The sequence below is a fragment of the Dromiciops gliroides genome, chromosome 3 (genome assembly GCF_019393635.1).
Source record: "Dromiciops gliroides isolate mDroGli1 chromosome 3, mDroGli1.pri, whole genome shotgun sequence".
In the NCBI taxonomy this organism is placed as follows: domain Eukaryota; kingdom Metazoa; phylum Chordata; class Mammalia; order Microbiotheria; family Microbiotheriidae; genus Dromiciops; species Dromiciops gliroides.
The window spans coordinates 645,379,373-645,401,175 of NC_057863.1; the positions used below are offsets into that span (position 1 = coordinate 645,379,373).

The 21,803-nt window shown below is 47.6% G+C and overlaps 1 protein-coding gene across 1 annotated transcript in view; it reads right to left on the minus strand.

Moving 5' to 3' along the window:
- Nucleotides 1–10,778: 10,778 nt before the first annotated feature.
- SAE1 (SUMO1 activating enzyme subunit 1) overlaps nucleotides 10,779–21,803 on the minus strand; it is a 59,891-nt gene continuing 48,866 nt past the window's right edge. Inside the window, exons 7-9 of the mRNA XM_043994911.1 lie at nucleotides 15,794–15,938; nucleotides 13,630–13,699; nucleotides 10,779–11,736 (exon numbers count right to left, since the gene is read on the minus strand). Coding sequence (XP_043850846.1) covers nucleotides 11,644–11,736; nucleotides 13,630–13,699; nucleotides 15,794–15,938 — 308 coding nt within the window. The 3' untranslated portion in view covers nucleotides 10,779–11,643. The remainder of the gene's footprint in view (nucleotides 11,737–13,629; nucleotides 13,700–15,793; nucleotides 15,939–21,803) is intronic.

Below are 21,803 nucleotides of genomic sequence, written 5' to 3' on the forward strand. Positions count from 1 at the left end.
CTACAATGCTGTGGCAGGGTCTGGAAGCCTCCTTTCTCAAAATAATTCATTAAAAAAAAAACATGAAAAAAGAGCACAGGACCAAACACAGACCCCTGGGGCACTACATCAAAGATCTCTTGCCAAGCTGATGTTGACCATTTGAGTCTGGCTGTCCAACCAGTTTGAGCTATTCCACAGGCATCTCATTCAACTCATTACTCTCAAAGTTGCCTTACTCCCATCTTTCCTAATTCTACTGAAGGCACCATTTTCTTTTCAGTCACTCAATTTCATAACCCCTTTTTCTAAAAGTTAGTTGAGTCTGGCTGATAAGCAATGGGGATCATACCAGTGGGGGCTTATGACGGAATCCTAAGAAAGGGTAAGTAGCCATACTCTGGACACCTGACTCCAGAGTCATGTGACTAGGAACTGGGGAAGTGGCCCTGGGTAGGGTTGTCACACTGTGGAATAGTCCCTGTATCCAACTGGCTACCAAGTTCTTGTCAGTTCTACTGCTACTACATCTCTCATACCTGCCCCCTGTTCTCTGCTCAATAAATAAAAAAATTTAAAAAATAAATAAATAGCCACCACCTTAATTCAAGTCCTAATTCCCTTCCCTCTGAACTAATGCACATTGGACTAACTGGTCTCCCTGCAAGCGGGCTTTCCCCTCTCTAATCCAGCCTTCTCACATCTGCCAAAACGATATCTCTAAAGCACGTGTCTGACTGTAACACTCAGCTACTCAATAAACTGCAGTGGCTCCCTACAAAAAATACAAATTTGGCATTCAAAGCCCTTCCCAAACTGGCTCCAGGCTACTTTTCCAGGCTTTAAAAAATGCATTGTTCCGGGGCAGCTAGGTGGCACAGTGGATAGAGCACCGGTCCTGGAGTCGGGAGTACCTGAGTTCAAATCCGGCCTCAGACACTTAACACTTACTAGCCGTGTGACCCTGGGCAAGTCACTTAACCCCAATTGCCTCACTAAAAAAAAAAAAAAAGCATTGTTCCTCTTTACCACCTTTTCCAGGTGGCTGGGTGGTACAGTGGATAGAGCACTGGGCTTCAAATCCAGCCTCAGACACTCACTAGCTATGTGACCCATGGCAAGTCCCTTAACCCTGTTTGCCTCAGTTTCCTCATCTGTAAAATGAGCTAGAGAAGGAAATGGCAAAACACTCCAGTATCTTTTTCAAGAAAACCCCCAAACAGGGTCATGGATATTCAGACACAACTGAACAACCACCACCACAACAAAATTACCCTTTCCAGTACTAGCTGCATTTCTTCTCTCACACTCAATTCACTTTTTCTTTTCTTTTCTTTCTTTTCTTTTGTGGGGGCAATGAGGGTAAAGTGACTTGCCCAAGGTCACACAGCTAGTGTCAAGTGTCTGAGGTCGGATTTGAACTCAGGACCTCCTGAATCCAGGGCCGGTGCTTTATCCACTGCGCCACCTAGCTGCCCCCACACTCAATTCACTTTCAAGGTGGGGGACTCAGTTTTGCTCCCCATTGCCATTTCTAGACTCTCCCTCCCCCACCTTCACTAGACAACTCCTGTTCTTTTGAAGTTTACTCTACCCAAATTGATCACCCAATCCAGACCCTAATGGCTCTTAACTATCAACCCCCCTAGGATATTCTCCCTCCCTCCTCAACAGTTTCACAGTCTGGTTCATGGCCTTTCTCTCCCTGCCCCCTATCTCCTGCTCTCATAGTACGGAACTTCAACATCCATATTGATACTCCTTCAAGTACCCTACCCTCCCAGCTCTTCAATCTACTCCATTCCCAGGACCTCCTCCTCTCCACCTCCCCTAGAGGGGTCGATGGCATAATCTCTATTTTGCCATTGCCTCCAAGAGTTCTGTTTTTATGTTTATGAAACTGCTTTATCCTCTCAGAACCTTTCATCGCTGCATCTTTTCCCATGCCTTACAACCCCCTCTAACACTGTTCTTTGTCCTCACCATAACCTCCAATCCCCTCCTCTACCCCTTAGTTCTTCCCCAGACCATCACCCTGCACTGGATACACTCTCCTACCTTGGCCCTTTGGTGAACCAACTCCAGTTTACACTCGCTTCTACCCTTGAATCTCTTGTCCTCATCCTATCATAGATCACTTCTTGCCAAACTCTAACCCTGGATTACCCCTATCATCCACCTCCTTCGATGCTATTCATCTGCTACTGAAGAGAAATGGAAAACAACAACAAAACGAATAATAATAATAATGAGCTAGCATTTTAAAGTTTGCAAGGTGCGTTATATGTTATCTCATCTTATCCTTACAACCCTGTGAGGTGGATGCTGTTATCCACAGGAAGAATCTGTGGCTGAGAGAGGTTTAGCAATTTGCCCTGGGTCACAGAACTAGGAAGTTTGTGCGATGGGATTCAAATTCAGGTCTTCCTAAGTGCCTTGCTTTGTGCCACTTGGCCTAAAAATCTAAGAATGTTGGCCACAAGCTCCCCTTGTTGCGCTGGGGGGCTGTGAGGACCACATAACATTTGCAAAGTGCCTAGCACATAGGAGGCACTTAAAGGCATAGTAACCTTTCTTGGTTAGACTCCCCCCAAAACAAGCTGTCTCCATTTATTGCTTCTCCTCCCTCTCACTAGATCAGCTTTGCTCTGGCTTATGACCTCACCGTTCAACTGAGACGGAAGGCCCCCTCCAAAATGACCCCTGATCTCATCCTCTCTCTGCTCTATCCCATGCTCACTCAGCTCCTTAGCTGACTTTTATGAAAGTGTAACTAGCCATTGTGTTCCAGTGGCTCCCTATTACGCCCAGGATCAAACAGAAAAAGAATCTTTTGGGCATTTAAAGCCCTACATAATCTGGTCTCTTCCTGTGCCACCAACTTCTCATCCTCCCTGACCCGAAGCATTTCACAAGGTCAATTAATTAATCAGCTTCTTTCTCCTCAGGGACACTCGCTCCAGCCTGGGTTTTCTCCTTGGCTGTTATGACTCTTTGGATGGGTCTTCATCCATCCATGTCGGGCCTGTGGGTCCACCCCCACCCCCACCCCCTTGCTCTCCATTTCTCGTTTCTCTTCTTCCCCTAGCCAGTTTCTCTCCCATGAATCAAATGTCCTCTAGATCTACATATTTGGCCTTTGTCTCTTTCTGGAACTCCATCTCACCAAATGTCTCTGGGACATCTTTAACGTCTCATAGGTGTCTCAGACTCAAAGGGTCCAAAAGAGAGTTCGTTCTTTCTCCCTAAATCCACCCCTCTCTTTTGAACTAGTTTGAGAAGTTGGTGGCACAGGAAAAGACCAAGTTATGCGGGGCTTTAAATGCCCAAAAGATTGTTTTTCTGTTCGATCCTGGGCATAATAGGTCTTTTCCTGTGCCACCAACTTCTCAAACCTCATTCCCCTCAGGGACTTGATACAGGCACACTGGTCCCCTTGCAATTCCTGTCTCTGTTTCTTGGCATGCCTGACACATTCTGCACCCTTGCCTCTACCTGGCTTCCTTCGCTCGAGTCCAGCTTTCTGTAGGAGGCCTTCTCTGGTCCCCCAGCTCCTAGGACCAACCCTCCGAGGTACCTTCCATCTTTTCTGTACTGTATGGACCTAGGGTTATATCATCTCTCTCATTAGTGTGTATGCTCCTGGAGGTGGGGTATAATATGGAGTATAGCCCAGTGCTGGGAACCTAGTAAGTGCTTAATAAATGTGGACTGAATGGTTCATGCCCACCCTGCTCCAGTTTAAATGCCCTCATTCCCATTTCCTCATTCCCACTTTCTCCTCTCCTCTGTCCCTGAGTTGGCTTCCTTCCTATGATCCAGGATCAGTCACATCTCCAACTGTCTGAGAGGCATCTCTACCTGGAGACCTGGTCGGCATCTCAGACTCTACACACACTAAACAGAACTTACCTTGGTGTCAAAACTTGTTATTCAGTCATGTCTGAACTGGTGATCCCATTTGGGGTTCTTGCCAGAGATACTGCAGTGATCTGCCATTTCCTTCTCCAGCTCATCTTACAGCTTGGAGTCATCCTCAGCTCTTCCTTTCATCTCCTCCCTCCATATCTAGCTAACTGCCCAGTCTTACTGATTCTACTTGAATGATGCTTCTCCCATCCACCCTGTTCTCTTACATCCTGTTTCCTGAATGCTTTATTCTCGACTCTTGTAGTCAGTGAGTCACTCAATTAACAAGCACTTATTAAGCGACTACGAAAGGCTCAGACCAACCATGTCAGCTGCCTTTTCTATCCCTGCAGCTTCTTCCTCTCATTCATTGCTGAGTTTTTCCTAGGACATACAATTTCAGTAGGACCAACCATCCTTCATTAATCTGGGGCTCCTCCCCCAATCACCCCCAAGGTGATTAACAGACCTTGTGAAAGGCTCCAGCTCAGGAAGGATGAGGATTGAGAAAGGACTTTAGATCAGTGAGGCTGGTGGCCTTGCACAGCCCTGCCTCACTTAACTCCAAGTCATGACGTCACCTCCCAGTGTCATGGTCCTCTTCCTTCAAGAAGGAAGGACAACGTCTTCTCTCTGTATTCCCAGACCTTATTATGTTGCTTGACCCAGAGTAAGTCCTGTGCCAGAGTAGGCACTGTGGTCAAGTCTTAGGGCCAGGAAGAAAAGCAACCCCCCGCCCCCAACCCATCTGTCCCTGCCCTCAGAAAGCTCACAGTCACGGGGGAAACACATGCCTATAACTATACACAGACGAGATATACAAGGTAATATACAAGTAGCGGCAGCTAGGTGGCACAGTGGATAGAACATACTGCGAGCTCACTTAGAGCTGCAGCCCTTCTCAGAGCCGGCCCCGGGAGCAGAGGTAGCTCGTCTTTTTTTTTTTTTTTTTTTTTTTTTTGCAGGGCAATTGGGGTTAAGTGACTTGCCCACGGTCACACAGCTAGTAAGTGTTAAGTGTCTGAGGCCGGATTTGAACTCAGGTCCTCCTGAATCCAGGGCCGATGCTCTATCCACTGCGCCACCTAGCTGCCCTGGTAGCTCGTCTTTGTTACCCATCCACGCTGCCAGCCTACCCTTAACCTGCACCTTGGAGTCAGGAGGACCTGAGTTCAAATTCAGCCTTAGTTACTAGCTGTGTGACCCTGGGCAAGTTACTTAACCCCAACTGCCTCAAAAAAACAAAACCAGGGGCAGCTGGGTGGTGCAGTGGATAGAGCACCTACCCTGGATTCAGGAGGACCTGAGTTCAAATCCGACCTCAGACACTTGATATTTACTAGCTGTAAGTCACTTAACCCTCATTGCCCTGCAAAAAAACCAAACCAAACCAAAACCAAAACACCCCCCCCAAGATATATACAAGGAAGGTAACCTCAGAAAAAAGACATTGATATTAAGAGGACCAGAAAAGGTGTCCTGCAGGTGAGACTTTAGTTGACACTTGAAGCCAGAGAAACCAGGAGGTTGAGATGAGGCAGGGTAGCATTATAGGAATGGGGGGTGGGGGTGGGAGGCAGTGAAAATACCCAGAATCAGGATATATTATGTCCTCCATGAGGAAGATCAAGGAGGCCTGTGTTATAGAGTAAGTAGAGGGAAGAAGTGGGAAGACTGAAGGTGAGTCAGCTTTAAAAGCCCAACAGAGGGTTTCAGATTGGATGCTGCCAGCAGTGGCAGAAGCCTGAAGAGGAGGATGGGATGAGGGTGGGGGTGGGCGTATGCTTTGGTTAGATCACTTTGGTAGCTGACAGAGGAAGCACTGGGGTGGGGAGAGGCCTTGAGGGAAAGACACCCACCAGGGGCAGCTAGGTGGTGCAGTGGATAGAGCACCAGCCCTGGATTTAGGAGGACCTGAGTTCAAATCTGGCCTCAGACACTTGACATTTACTAGCTATGTGACCCTGGGCAAGTCACTTAACCCTCATTGCCCCACCAAAAAAGAGAGAGAGAGAGATCATGAAGACTGATTCACAGGACTTGGACAGACTGGATATGACAATGTGACAGTCAGTCCCAGGAGGATGACACAGTCTGGTGCTTGTAAAATAATGTTGCCCTCTCTCACTAGTAAAAGAGAAATATGGAAGGGAAAAAGTTTTTTGAGGAAAGATAATGAGTATAGTTTTGGTCATGTTAGGGTTACAATATCTATGGGATACCAAATTTGAACTAAGAGACAACTGGAGATGTGGGACTAAAGATCAGGAGAGAATTTGGGGCTGGATAAATAGATCTGAGAATCAGATCACTTTCATACCCCTACTCAATTTAATCATTATTTACTCAGGTCATTGTGATTTAATGGGCACTGGTGATTGTATTAGTTAAGGGTACTAAAAACCCAATTAATTTTGAGTTAGTTATGTTAGCTGTATGAATGAGTTATGTAAGTTACAACCAATTAACTTGATATATATTGATAGTATGACTTCTAATTGATTTATATGATCAATTTATTATCGTATTAGTTAGACCTGTTACAAGAAAATGTATTGTGTTAGGTTGTTGTATTAGTAATAACCCCTCACCCCTATGAATTACTCCCACCCACTCCTAAGATCTTTGCTTTAAAACCATAATGCTTAAAGGGCTCTTCACTTAGGACTGGTGAACTTGTTTTAAAAAAATGTCTATAATTGTATTTTGGGGTTTTGGGGGTTTTTTGTGGGCAACGGGGGTTAAGTGACTTGCCCAGGGTCACAGAGCTAGTAAGTGTCTGAGGCTGGATTTGAACTCAGGTACTCCTGAATCCGAGGCCGGTGCTTTATCCACTATGCCACCTAGCCGCCCCCTATAACTGTATTTTCACGTAACCGATTTCCGTTTTTAAAGACCACAGACTGCCTGCCCAAGGGAGTGTGTTCTAAGGGCCCTTTCAAGCTCTGACATTTCATGTTTCACCTAAGTCCTCTGGCAATGAGTCCACACTTGGGCATTCATCTCTGGGTTCCTATGGGGCACACGCCCTCAATGCACAGGCATCCCTGCCTGATTCCACTAATTGGCTGTGGGTAAGCCAGAAGACATTACCTGCTCCAGGTGAACAGGAGGAAAACAGTGAGCTGGAGTCAAATTATCAACGAGATTGGCTCAAAGCTCTTGGGCTGATGGGGTGAGGCCTGTGAGTGGGCTAGGTGAGTGGGGGGGGGGCTGTCTGGCTTGACGACAGAGCTGTAGAAACTGACAGGGACCCGCTTCATCGGTGATCTGAAGTCATTAGGGAAAAGCCGCTAGCTGGTGGAGTTGGAAGAGAGAGTGAAACTCCTCAGAAAGCAGGATTTGCCTAATGAGAAACCATCACGTGAAGCCTTAGAACATTAGTAAAAATATGCAAGATAAAGAAAGGGGAGTGTGCGAGTGTGTGTGTGTGTGTGTGTGTGTGTGTGTGGGTGGGGGTGGTGGAGACGTTTCTTAGGAAAAAGCCCCCAGGCAGACTGGAGAGGTTATAAACCATTCATAAACATCAGCACACACCTGTCAGATCCAGTCGGAGGGGCTGGGGTACCAAGACAAAAGCCAAACAACTCAGACCTTCCAAGGGGAGACCTTTTATCTGGGGAGTCGATATGTAGACAGATAGCTAAATGAGTGGTCATGGAAGGGAGGGAGGGATTTGTGATTGGGGAGAGCAGAACATCCTGCACGACTGACTCGGCCTCGGTCCTCTCCTGTCCTCAGAGTCCCTTGGATCGGAGGCCCCAAAACCTCCCCAGAAGGAACGAGCCCAAGACAGTTAGGCTCATTTCCCCCAGACGAACTGTTCTGGGATACTTCTGCCCCTTCAGCTTCTTGGCACCGGGCCTGGCTCAAAGCAGGTGTGCAAGGCACTGGGGGAAAACGTACTGGAGTGGGGCCAAACAGACCCTTAGGTAGTGGTGTGATGGGACTGGGTAGCATCAAGCTCTAGTCTATGATGCTTCTGCAAGGGCTAAATCAAGCAGCTTGAGCTGGCTTGCGGGGGCCCCATCAATGACCCCACTTTTCTGTGACTTGGTTTTGTGGGGTTACCGCTTTGATCAGTCCGAGGCAGCCCCAGGAGTCAGGGAAGGTTAGACAGGACAATATAAAGAAGTGCTCCAGGGCTGGAAGGGGGAACTTCTCTTCCTTTGTATTCCTGTCAAGCACACAATTGGCACTTGATAAAAATCAAATTAAAGCCACTTGGGTGTGGATTCTGGCTCACCCACCTAACTAGTGCTAGCTAGCTGGCACTTAGAGCTTTAGCTTTGCCAAGGACCTTACATTAGTCACATCAACTACTCACAGCTCCTAAGAAGGGAGGGAGGGAGCGCTCTCTTCTGTTTATAGAGGCTGTCATTTGCCCAGGGCCGGCCAGTGTCCCGAGGTGGGATCCCAAATGCAGTGCTCCAGCCCCATGACCCCTGCCTTGTCTGTGCCAGCTTCCAAGCCTGTAAAATGAGGGGTTGCACTAGGGGAAACTGGTCTCTGATCCCCGCCCAGTCAGGACACCCTGTGATCCCAAGTGCTTAGGCACCCTATTCTGGAATTCCCAGTTCTTCTGGCAGAGAGAGAGGGGTCAGAGGATCAAAGACCAGTTCCAATCTCACACCCTGGAAACCAATATACCACATCAGGGGTGGGGGGAAGGTGTTGAGGCAGGTGCTGTTTTCCATAGCTGGTCTGTTCTTTGGCTCCCAACAGAACCGTCCTCCGATCCCCCACTGTCCTGTCCACTAACATGACAGCAAACCGGAAAAGAGGTGAGGTCCCCTTCCTACAATCTGTCTGGAGACCAGATTTTTTTTTTTTTGGCGGAGCAATGGGGGTTAAGTGACTTGCCCAGGGTCACACAGCTAGTAAGTGTCAAGTGTCTGGGGCCAGATTTGAACTCAGGTCCTCCTGAATTCAGGGTCAGTGCTTTATCCACTGCGCCACCTAGCCGCCCCAAGACCAGATTTTAGAAAAAGAAAACGTAGGCCTGTGATTTCATCCAGATAGGGAGCTCTCTCTAAGGTAGATCGGCACCTTTCCTGTAACTCTACAGGGTCTGAGAGTTGTCTGGCATAAGGAGAAGTGATTGGGCCAGGGTTGTGCATCCAGTATGCCAGGGGTAGGACCAGAACCTAGACCTCACTGATTCAGCACTCCACTAGAAATGAAAACTACAATGTCTTGTCTGATTCTTCATGACCCCATTTGGGGTTTTCTTGGCAGAGATACTGGAGGGTTTTTTTTCATTTCCTTCTCCAGCTCTTTTTACAGATGAGGAAAGGGAGACAAACAGGGTGCAATGACTTGCCCAGGGTCACACAACCAGTAAGTCTGAAGCCAAATTTGAATTCAGGTCTTCCTGACTCCAAGCACTCTAACCATTTGTGCCAACCAGCTGCCCAACAACTTCGGATTATCTCTACATTTAACCTAGTGAAGGATGCTGGGAGGTCAGATTCAATAAGCCCCATGCCACAAAAATAAGAAAGTCATCTTCACTTCCCTGGCTTCAGGGTGGCTCTCTCCTGGGGTCATATGAGGGAATTATTTCCCAGGTGGCAGAAGGAAGTGGCTGCAACATTCCAAATTCCCAGGCACTCTGCCCAATAGGCAGACTTCACAGAATCAATCTGACCTGCTTGTCTACCTGCTGGCAAAAACCTATTGCCAAACGTAGCGCTTTCAAGCCATTAAGTAAACCAAAAACTAACAAGCCCTGTGATGTAATACCCTTAGGAGGGTTGGGAGACAACACCAATCCCTCTTCCTCCATTACTTAGACCCCATTCCACATGAGTAATTGGAGCTGCTTTTAGGAGGATGACAACTGATGTGCCCTGGGGCTCCTTCCTACTCCCAAGATGCCCTACGGACCTGGCTCCCCATCATGACCAAAGCTGTGCATTTCTGGGCAGAAGTTCTCAAAGTGTGAAGGATGTCTGAAAGGCCAAAACCATGTGCACGATAACCCTAAGATGTCTTTATTCCCAATGGTAAATATCTACAGATAAAAACTCACATAAATGAAAACTCTTCCGGGGTGGGGAGAGGACTCTTCAGAGGGGGCCGGTCCTGAGACCAACCAGTTTGAGAATCACTGGCTTGGCCATCTTCAAAGAAGCCATCAGACCCAAAGGGCATCCCGCAGCCTTGCTTCAGCTTTCAGGAAGGCCATGCTGAGGGGACGCTCCCACGTGGTGCAGGGCCCAGGTTCCCATCCCCTCTGAGCAGCTTCGGTTCCCCTAGCTGACAAATGAGGGAGCTGGCTCCATGAGAGCGCCTTCTAAGAATCAACAATGGGCTGAAGGTTAGCACCTAGCCCATTAAGCAAACACAGCAGGTACTGAGTGCTGGTTGAACTGAATTCTCCCATCCAGGCTCGAGGGGGAGCAGAAGCTGATGAAGGAAAGCCTGCAGCCAGGGCAGACTCTGCCTCCCCGACAACAGGAGCAGCCAATAGAGCTTTCTCCCTGGGAAGGTACAGCCTCACAGCCAGCAGAGATGGAGTGGGGGAACTGGGCTGACTCCAGCCAATCCTCGCCCAAGAACACAGCCTCCTATCAACAGTTCCTCCTTATTCCTAACTTCTCTTTCTCACGACCATCATGAAGTGGAATTATTCAGCAGATGACAGCTTCTTTCCCCATGAGACTCTGGGGCACTGCACCAGTCAAAGCCCTACCCCTTTCCCTGTCTCTCCATTCTCCTCTCAAACTCTCCAGTCTTCTTGTAACCCCAGGAATGTGGTGAGAATCCAAGGCCAAGGGCGGGAAGGATCCTCTGCTGCCGGAGAGAAGAGGGCTCCTTTAGGATCCGAGAGATCATGGCCAGGAAACGAGTCCTGTTCTCTGAAAAGATTTCCAGCACAGAAGAAAGACAAGGCCCAAAGCAACCAGCTTTATTTTATTCTGTTTTTCATAATCCAGGAAAATAGAGAAAACATGTAAAACACAACAGCTGCCATTAGGATGGGCAAAAGAACACCACATTAGTAACACCCCCCCCCCACTCCATAAAAAAAGAAACTCCTGTGAATGATTCTACCAGCTTCCGTAACAGGGCCTTCAGGAGCCGGCACAGGCTGGGCCTTTCTAGGGGGCAATTTTAAAATTCAAAGACTTCCCTCAAAGTGCCTGCAATTGTTAGTCAGTCACAATGACTAAAGGGAAGCCAAAGAGGAGAGGGATGCCCTCCTCAGTGGGTGACTTAAGAGAAAGCAGGAATAAGGCTCGATTTGAACGGGCCTGTCTAACACAGGGATTCTAAACTAAAACGCCAAGCCCTGTGTCAGGCCCAGGTGCCCTTCCTTCCCGTGCCCCACCCACGGGCACTTGCCTAAATCTGGAAGCTATTCCCCCTGGCCCAGCCTCTATTCCCCACCTGAAGTCTGACCCCAACTGGGCATGCCTGCCGATGGGGAATCAGGACAGGCTGCCCTGCCCATCCCAGAGAAGCATCCCAAGGAATATAAAAAAGCAAGCAAGCTTGGCTGGGACGGGACTGACGAATGGCCGGGGTCAGTGACCTCTGCTCGGGGAGGATAAACGTGGTAGGGAATCATGCCGAGATGCTAACAGTCAGGCTCCAAACCCCCTTGTATTGACCAGCGTCTGTTAACGACTGCAAGCACACCTGCTGAACCCCAATGTGAAAGGCTCTTCTCTTTGGGGCACTGGGGTGGGGGTTGCGTCTGGACCTCAATAGTGTGCTGCAGGTCATCTCGGGGCCGAAGGCTTGCTTTCATTTTGGGCCAAGACACTCGACAATCCCATTTCCCTTAATTCCATCGAAAAAGAAGAAGTTGTTGTGAGGAGGGTCCCTCTGAGACAAGGCCTGAGGAGGGAGTCAGAAAAACAATTTCCACTTTAGTATTTAGAAGGGACAGATGAAAAAGAGGCAGGGACTGGTTCAGTTTTCATCTCTACCTGATGAGGTCAAGGGCCTTCCACAGAGAAACTGGATGTCCCTTCACTCACAAAACCTGTTGCGCGGCTCAGGGACACAACAGGACCAGGGGACAGAAAAAATTCCAGGGAGGCAGATGGTGCAAATTTCTAACTCAAACTGTGTGCAGCAAGTTTCCCATCTCCAGGCATATTCAAGTGGCTTTCTGAGATGCTGGAGAGGGAGTGCATCGTGCGATGGAGGCTGTCACTCTTTAGATGAGTGTGCATGTGTGAAGGAGTATCCTGTGTATGTGGGAGGGATGAGATGGAAGAGGAGCATCGGCCTACACCTAGTCTGGGCAGTGCAAATAGCAAGAAAGGGACGATGCCTTTGAGAAGGGCATGGAACAGTGAGTCTGGGGAGTGTCTCAACGAGACCCAAGCGGGACCCCAGCTCTGCCACGAAGTGGTTGAGTCTCCATAGTGTGTTCTCCGAAGAGTGACCCAGGAGGACTAGAATGTTTCTACATCCCTGTCCAGCACCTCATATTTACATGGTGCTTTGAAGTACATGAAGGACTTGGGCCTGAGCTGTCAAGGGTGGTCTCAGGAAATGGGCTTGGTATGATGGGGCGGGGACAGTCAGGGACAGCTCCACAAGACACTAGACTGGGGGCAAGAGGTAAAGAGGTCCCTTCATGGAGGACAGGGCAGGAAGGGATTCCAAACACACCCCGGGCCAAGAATGCAGAGTACTCTGGCCATCTGGGGTAAACAGAAACAGGATGCGAGCTGACAGCTGTTGGGGCGGGTAGGAGGGGCCGGTGAGGAGATGGGCACCAGACTGGAGACACCGTCACGTACAGAGGGGATGAGGGCATCACTCTATGCAGAAGCCTAAGGAGTGTATGGAAGAGAGCCATCACTGCCAGGCTCCTGAAGCCTTGGTCAGATCCTCCTGTGTGTCCTCTTTCTTTCTCTTCTGCCCAGGAAATCTTGGATGACTTTTGTGTGTGTGTGTGTGGGGGGGGGGGGGGCAATGAGGGTTAAGTGACTCGCCCAGGGTCACACAGCTAGTGTCAAGTGTCTGAGGCCGGCTTTGAACTCAGGTCCTCCTGCATCCAGGGCCAGTGCTTTATCCACTGTGCCACCTAGCTGCCCTGTCGGGAAATCTTAAGAGTACAGAGGGGAATAGCCCCCATGTTCCGGGCAGACCCCACTGAGAGTAATGAGCATAGTATCGAGTGCCACATTTTAGGAAGGCCAATGACAAGATGGACCATATGCCAGGAGGCAATACGGGTAGTAGCAACACAAAATTTCAGGAAAGGACTGGGGGTGCAGGGAGCATAGATGTGACATAGAGATGAGGCAAGGAAAATACACCTCTGGTGATTACTGAAAACAGAAGCTTAAAAAGAAGCATATAAGAAAGGAAATCTAATTCAGGGCATCCAGGAACCCCAAAATGTCAGTTGTTATTGGTGATTCTGGAATCCTGGATGCCCTAAAATCTTACACACGCTCACCAGCACACACACACACTCTCTCTCTCTCTCTCTCTCTCTCTCTCTCTCTCTCTCTCTCTCTGGTGCCACTCTTAATAGTCATGTGAGAAATGTTATTGTCAGTATTCATGTAACGTTTTTCTTCTGAAGAAGAAATGAATGAACCTGTGAGTGGGTCTTTTTCTCTGACGTGCACATGTTGAGGACACTGGTGCCGTGCAGATAGAGGCCAAAGGAGGTGAGCATAGGGAAGCATTCATTTATCTTTGAGCTAGAAGACTCTAAAAATACATCCATGTTGTTCTAGCGCCCCATTCCCAAATGTTAATTACCTTTACAACTTCCTGTCCCAACACCCCGCCAACAACTGCACAAACTGGTGCCATCTCCGAGAAGCAGGAGCTAAAAGAGAGGGAAAACAAGAGGGTCGTGAGGAAGAGGGATGCTGGCAGTGCCTTCCAATGCCTGGGTTCCCCTCAACAAATCATCCCTCTGACCAAGCAGCAAGGTGAATCGACATTTAACAGTGAAAAGCCAATCCAATCCAAGGGCTAAGAGAGACCTGGAGAAGACTTGGGAACTCTCTTCTGGGATTCCTTCCACAACCTCCAGTTTTCAGAAACAACACACAACTCTCATGTTTGTTCTCTGTCTCTCCCCCCAGCCCCCACCAGTACTTCCTAAAAATAAGGCACTGCCTGTCTCAGATGTTAAATGCCCCGGTCACATTCTCGCCATTCTCTTCACCCAAGAGTCAGGAGTGGATTCTATATGCTCCTCATGGACAGATGCCAAGCTACAGGCCTGTGGTAACATGTAGGAAGGGTTTGTATGGGGGCTGAGAAAAAGATACGAATACAGGAAATTGTCCATACTGCCTACACAAAAATGAGTGCCTGCTACCTCCCAAGATCACCGGGAACCCCAGGGCAAAGTATCTCTTCCAACAACATCCTAAGAATCAGGGGCTCTACCGCCCTTATCATGAGGACTGTTATCAAGTTCTCAACAGGTTTTTTAAAGTCAATGATGAAACCTTATTAATAAAGGTCAAATTCACTACTAGTGCAGGAAAATAGGGGGGAAAACTCCCTTTCTCAGTTCCAGTCATTTGCCTAATGTCTGGGGGCAGAGCAATTTAAGAAAAGCAGCTAGGTCCCAGCCCTTCCTTCAGGTGATCTCTTGTCAACTTTAAAAGACTACACAGTACCTGTTGAAGAGAAAGGGGCCAAAATCAACAGTATGCAAGATGACCAACAAAGTTATTTTAGCCAAAAGGAATGGGAGGTGACAAGAAAACAAAACAGGCAGCACGTCTTGGCTGTGGAAGAATGGTACCTCCAGTCTCGAGTCACTGTTACATCAACCCAGGCTATTCATTACCTTTAAAAACACAACTGAATGGCCTGGGAACAGGCTAAGGGCCCCCAACCTGCAACTTAAAACCCTATGGGAGCCAAGAATAGCTCATCTGTACAGGCAGTGGGTCACCCCCAAGACCCAAGTCCAACCCAGGCTCCTGTAAAGCTGGGCAGGGTCAAAGACCTTGGCCTCTTTCATGAGTTAGCAGCTCTCCCCTACCATGCCAACTGGTGACAGAGTCTTCTACCTTCTGGCTCCTTCCCCTGCACCCTACCTGTCCACTCCCTTATCCTTCTTAGGGAAAAGAGAAAAGTGAAATTGGAAGAAAAGGTAAGAGAGAGAGACAGACAGACAGACACAGAGAGAAAGAGACAGAGAGACTTCTTCTGAAGACTGCACCTCATCATCAGCTGGATGAGCCTTGTCTTCAGCTATGAGGGCTCAGGGTCAGTGTGTCCATCTATGGGATATCTGCAAGGACATCTTTCTTTTTAACTGCTTCTTATGATGTCTGTCTGATGAGGGGCCAGGAGTGTGAATTCTGACTTACTGCCCTGTCCAGATTCCAGGACCTGCCCATCTTCCCTGTGCCAGGGCAGGCCAGGCCCACCTAGAGCACAGCAGGCACTTCCCAAGGGTTGATGGGGCTCAACAATGCATCTCCCTGCATGTGGCCTGAGAGGAGCTGCTTGGAGCACAGAGAGTCTGGGCCAAGGAAGACAGAGACTCTGTCAAAGCCCTTCCAACTTGGGAGGACATAACACCAAAAAAATCCCTATCTTTTGATTTTTTACCCTTTAATTATTTTTCCAAATATAGCCCCCTCACTGCATGTATTGCTCAGTCCAAATGAGGTACAAATTTGGAATTAAATTCCTTTTACTTCCCTTATATTAAATTCCCTATATGAGTACATATTGGTTCCCTTGATAGTCTCACTTCCTTGAGGGCAGAGATTGTTTCATTTATGCATCCGTGTCTTCGGGACTAGCATAGTGCCTGGTACGCAGGCACCTGCTTGATAAATGTTTAATGTTCTGGGCTTGGAATCAGGAGCCGGGACTCTGACACTAATGGGACTTTGGCTAAATCGCTTCCCCATAACACCTCCCCGGAGATGCTGGAGACACCCACCTGACAAAGTCATCAGGAAGCAGCTCAGGGTTCACTCCCAGGGACTCAAGAAGGTCACTTCGGATCTGCAGCAACAACTCTGAATCTTCACCATAAGTGTCTGACCGAGGGTCCCGCCCTTTGTCTGTGCGGAATTTCAGGAGCACTAAGAGGAAAAAAAGGGGAGACACCATAAGAAACCTTTCTAACAAAGGGTTCCGATTTGTTCACTCAAGAAATGTTTCCTGTGCACCTACTACTTACATAAGACTATCCTGGGTGAACCAGAGAAACCAAGAAGAACTAACAAGATAAGGCTGTTCCTCCAACAAGAAGCTCCTTCTCCAGACTCTGGGAATCTTCTTTGGCCACCCCCCTCCCTTAATAGGTCTGTTACTTCATCAAAAAGCATTAAGTGTCTACAAAGAAAGGGGACAAACCCTGCCCTCAAGGAGCCCCCAGTCTAATGGGGGAGAGTGCCGTCAACTACATCTTTTTTTTTTTTTGGTGAGGCAATTGGGGTTAAGTGACTTGCCCAGGGTCCCACAGCTAGTAAGTGTTAAGTGTCTGAGGCCAGATTTGAACTCAGGTCCTCCTGAATCCAGGGCCGGTGCTCTATCCACTGAGCTACCTAGCTGCCTGCCATCAACTACTTCTAAACAGGATACAGACAGGATAAACTGGAGCTTATCAAGCAGAAAGAAGGGAGAATTAACCTTGATTAACCAGAATTAACCTTGGCTTCCTTTAAGATTCAGCTAAAGATTCCCACCTTTTGTAAGAATCCTTTCTCAGTCCTCTTAATGCTAGTGCCTTCCCTCTAAGAGTATCTCTGATTTATCCCTTATATCTTGTACATATATAGGTATTTTTGTGTTGTCTGCCCCATTAGACTGCAAGTTCCTTGAGGGCAAGGACAGGTTTTGCCTTTCTTTGAATCCCTGGGGCTTAGCACAATATCTGGTACATTTCTGTTGTTCAGTTCTTTCAGTCATTTCTGACTCTTCATAACCCCATTTGGGATTTTCTTGGTAAAGATACCGGAGTGCTTTGCCATTTCCCTCTACAGTTCATTTTACAGATGAAGAAACTGAGGTAAACAGGGTTAAAGTGCCTTGCCCAGAGTCTTACAGCTACTAATTGACTGAGGTTGGATTTGAGCTCAGGTCTTCCTGCCTCCAGGCTTAGCAGTCTTATCCAATATATCACCTTGCTGCCCAAACCTGGCATACAGTAGGTGCTTAATAAATGCCTGCTGACTTGAAATTAAGACACATGTAACGGTAATTATCACTTAGAGAACAATATGCCAAACCACAAGATGAGGCGGTTCTGAGGAAAGAGAAATGAAGAGCTGGGAGGGCTATGTGCAATGTTCCCAGAATTGTCCTAGTGTTTTCACTGTAGCATTGATAAGTATTTTTTAAAACTCCTTTGACATACTTAAAGACATGTGTGATTTCATCTTGGTGGGAAATCATGCGGTATCTGAGAAGAGAAGATGGCCTTCAAGAGCTCCTGGGGCGGGGATAAAAAATCTAATTAGCTGGTGGCTGAAGGGCTGCTGCTAAGTACCCTCTAACTTATCAGGGGCAGATCAGAAAGTGTTATAAAAAGAACCATTATCTTCCCTTTGCATCAGAATAGGAAAAGAGTGTGGATGTTTTCTGCTGCACCTCAAGAAATGGGGGTGAGTGGAGCTAGTTCATCGGAGCTTGAGGACAGAAAAAGAAGGTAGCACATGAGAAGGGCACAGAAAGATTAGAAATCTTCAGTTTGAAAAACCAATGGTGAAGATGGGCTATACTGCACATAGTAGGCATTTAATAAATATGTGGGTTCAACGTCTAAATGACTAGACATTCTCCAGATTCTTCTATCTCAGAAGGGTGTCCTTCCCTAAGTTTGTGGTGGGCAGGGTTACAGCAAATAAATGAATGCTGTAGTGGAAAGAACACTGCACAATGTTATCTCACTTGAGAGACTTGCGGTAACTTCTTTACCCTAAAGTTTTTCCCTTGTAAAAGCTAAGAGGTGGTTCTAGATGAGCTCTTGGGTCCCATTTGCCACAAACTTTTCTTTTCTTTTTTTTTTTTTAGGTGAGGCAATTGGGATTAAGTGACTTGCCCAGGGTCACACAGCTAGTAAGTGTTAAGTGTCTGAGGCCAGATTTGAACTCAGGTCCTCCTGAATCCAGGGCTGGTGCTTTATCCACTGCACCATCTAGCTGCCCCCCACAAACTTTTATAATTCCACTATTTCGTCCTGTAAGGAGTGAATCTGAACTGTATCACTCCTAAAAAGTGGTTCAACCTAACAATGGAGCATAAACAGTTTCACAAATACTTCACCTAAAGAATAACTACATCTCACTAAAAAAAAAAAAGAAAGAAAAAAAAATGGGGGCAGCTAGGTGGCACAGTGGATAGAGCACTGGCCCTGGAGTCAGGAGTACCTGAGTTCAAATCCAGCCTCAGACACTTAACACTTACTAGCTGTGTGACCTTGGGCAAGTCACTTAACCCCAATTGCCTCACTTAAAAAAAAAAAAAAAGAATAACTACATGACTTGCCTAAATGATAATTTTATCCTTCAGAAGGTAAAGGAAACCAACAAGTGGAATTTCCATTTTGGATCTAGCAGTCAGGATGGAAATAGCAGGAATCTTGGGGAAATACAATATAATCAACATTTTTTAAGAGCCTACTAAGTGGTGGTGCTCAGTGCTAGGGGTGCAAATAAATAAAAGAGGCAGTCTCTGCCCTGCCCTCAAGAAAAATGAACAATACAGTGGGAGACAGCAACAATCAAAAGGAAGATGAAAGGTGCAGGGGAGTCCTGAGCCTCTGGGAGAGGGTTTTTGCTCCCTCTTAGATTTAGTGATAGAGGAGAGCAAACAGAGTCTTGACCTGTACCATAGATGGGGGAGGGGAAGTCAGCCCAGGAGGGATGGGAAACTCAGGAATGAAATTCTAAAGGCAAAGAAAAACAATTCTAATGAGGAAAAAAGGAGTTTGTCTGTACTGACTGATAGGTACACAGGGAACTCATTAACTCAGGCTAAAGACCCCTCAGAAGAGAAAAAGGATAGGTAAGGGCGGATGAATATAAAAACAAGGTACCATCCTGTAAGAAGAGTGCCAAGAATTCTAAAGCTCAGAATGAGCTGAGGCACATGAGTAGAGTCAAGGACAAGAAATAAAATTCTTAAAGGAATGTGGAAAAGGAGTAAACTGAAAGATCAGAGGGCTGCCTGTGCTAAACCACAACAAAGAGAAGTAGGGATCACTTCAATTACTATTTTACATCTGTTTTCTCCACCAAGAATAAGAAATAAAAATGCTAATGAGGAACTGAGGCTCAAAGAGTGAATAAAGCACCTATTATTGCCCTTGACTCATTCCAGTCATAGGCCATCGCCAGGAGAGCCAGTGAGCACACCTTCTTTTTAGGTGACAATTCTAGGCTGGGTCCTTAAGCTCTGCCAGATCGGCCTCACACTACACCTGTGGCCTACACATAACCTAACTAGATGAATTCAGAACTGGTTGAATGGCCAAACTCCAAGGGTGGTTGTTATTAGGCAGTGCCCCAGAGACCTGTGCTTGGCCCTGTGCTGTTTAACATTCTTATCGATGACTCGGACAAAGGCCAAGAGGCACACCAATCAAATCTGAAGATGACAAGAAGCAGGGAGAGAGAGCTAATATAGCTTGGACGACAGTCAGGATCCACAAAGACTGTGGCAGCCTAATCTGTTAAGATGAAATATCATGAAAGGTAAGTGTAAAGTTTTACCCAAAATCTGATGCCCGAGTACAGGAGCAACCCAGTGAAGTACCATTGGTCTGAAAAGCCAGAGGGTCACGGGAAGATCTGTTAGCCAGGAGAGGACGTTCTGAGGTCCCAACCTCCACGTCTCCTAGGAACCCTAGGAGCTGACGCTACGCACCTCACTGGCCTCTGGCCTTGGTCACACCAATCTGGAGGGCCACGTTTAGTTGGGGCATCAAAATTGAAAAAGGTTAAGGAGAACAATAATGAAGCAATCGGGTGTCCAAGACGGCTGAGGACCTAGATGCAAGGAGAACTCAAAAGTATTCCTCAAGTATCTGAGGGACTGCGCTCCAAAGGGCAGAAGCAGGAACAAAGTTTAAAAAGAAGCTTGGGGCAGCTAGGTGGTGCAACAGATAGAGCACCGGCCCTGGAGTCAGGAGGACCTGAGTTCAAATCCGGCCTCAGACACTTAACACTTACTAGCTGTGTGACCCTGGGCAAGTCACTTAACCCCAATTGCCTCACTAATAAATAAATAAAATAAAATAAAATAAAAAATAAAAAGAAGCTTGAGGTCAGAAAACCTTCCTAAAAATCTGAGCTGCTGTGGGAGGTAGGAGGAGTCACTGTACTCCTTGGAGATGGTCATCAGTGACAGTGTAATATGGTATTTCAGACGTGGCTGGGACACTTACAACTCTGAACATCTGTGATTTCGTGCCAATGCTGGGTGACAGCGCCAGAATGACTGGGACCCACTGTGGCAACTGTACCTTTTCATTTCAGTCCCTGGAATTCTGTGCTTCCTTTCCTGGCTTACTAAATTTTGAAACTTATTACTTACAAAAAAGAGGATTCCCTTCCTCTCATCTGTACAGGCCCTGCCCTCTCCACCCCAAGGCTCGTTCTTGGTGCAGGTTAACTCCTGCCAAGATCTATCCCCCAACAGTGCCTGGCCAAGACACAGAGAGAATCCTTTTATCTGTCAGTCAATCAACAGTGCTTCAACAGTCCTATCAGTGACAGGCCCAGGCTGGGACTTGGCTCAGGATCATCTTAACTTTTCATTCACCTCTGGCTGGCGTACACACTTGCCTTTCCCTTACTTCTCACTGCTAAGCACTTCCTCAAGCTGGCTGATGCTCGCCTTGCAGCCTGGGCTCAGCCCCCATCCTAGCTGTATTACTGCAGCAGGCTCCCGATGTCCCCCAGCGCCCGCCCATCCCAGCAGAACCTCCTTGGTGCGGTGCAGAGTGGGGCAGATTACTGGGCACGTATTTACTAACTCCAAACCCTATGCCCAGAATTCAGTCTAGGCCTCCATAGCCTGGGACTAGCCCAAACTCTGAGATGACTGGTCCTTGCAGAGATGATACATTCTACCAACCCTGTACCTATGCTGCAAATGTCATTTCTCCTCCTCTGTGCCTACCTACTCATCACTTCCTGTTTGTTATTACCCACCCATCTTTTAAACTTCAACCCCAAAGGCAGGAGACCTTCCCCGATCCCATCCCCACAATCGGTCTCTTGTGGTGAACCTACCACCTCCAACGACTATGAGCTCTTGGGAGGGATACGGTCTTAGCCAGCTGTCACCATTTTCCATGCCAGCACCCAGCATAGTGTTCTGCATGAAGCAGGTACCATGTTTTGGGGAAAGATGCAAAGAGAAGGCCACCTGCTTTATTTAGAATCTTCTCTAGACAGCCAGGCTCAAAATGCTCGCTCCTCCGAAGCTCAACGTGGCAGTCTGAAGGCGAGCCTCAAGTCACCAAAAGGAACCGTCTGGCCTCCCTGACAGAACTGAACGTCCTTCAAAAATGCCATATTTCATACACTGGAGAAAACAAATCAGGGCTCCTCTTTCAAGACCTACCTGCTAATTTCCTAGCACCCAATGAATACACACTTATCACCAGGACTTAAGAGCTAGAAGGCAGCAGAGGGACAGGCCTTTGTCCAACCTACCATTCAACAGATGAGGAAAGGGAGACCCATGGAGGGAAAGTGACTTGTCCAAGGTCACACAGCCCCTAAGCAGCAGAGCCTGAATTCACATCTGAGCAGACTCCGAATTCCATAGTCTTGCCCCCGTCCCTATCCAGTGGGCCCTGCCTCTTCTCTTCCCCCAAACTTCCCACCCTACTCCCTCTCCCATCTCCTTGTAAGCAGTGGCTTTAGGGAGAGAACAGAGGCCTTACATGCCCTCTGGGTACCTTCCTCCCCATTCTACTTGCTTAAAACCTCCTG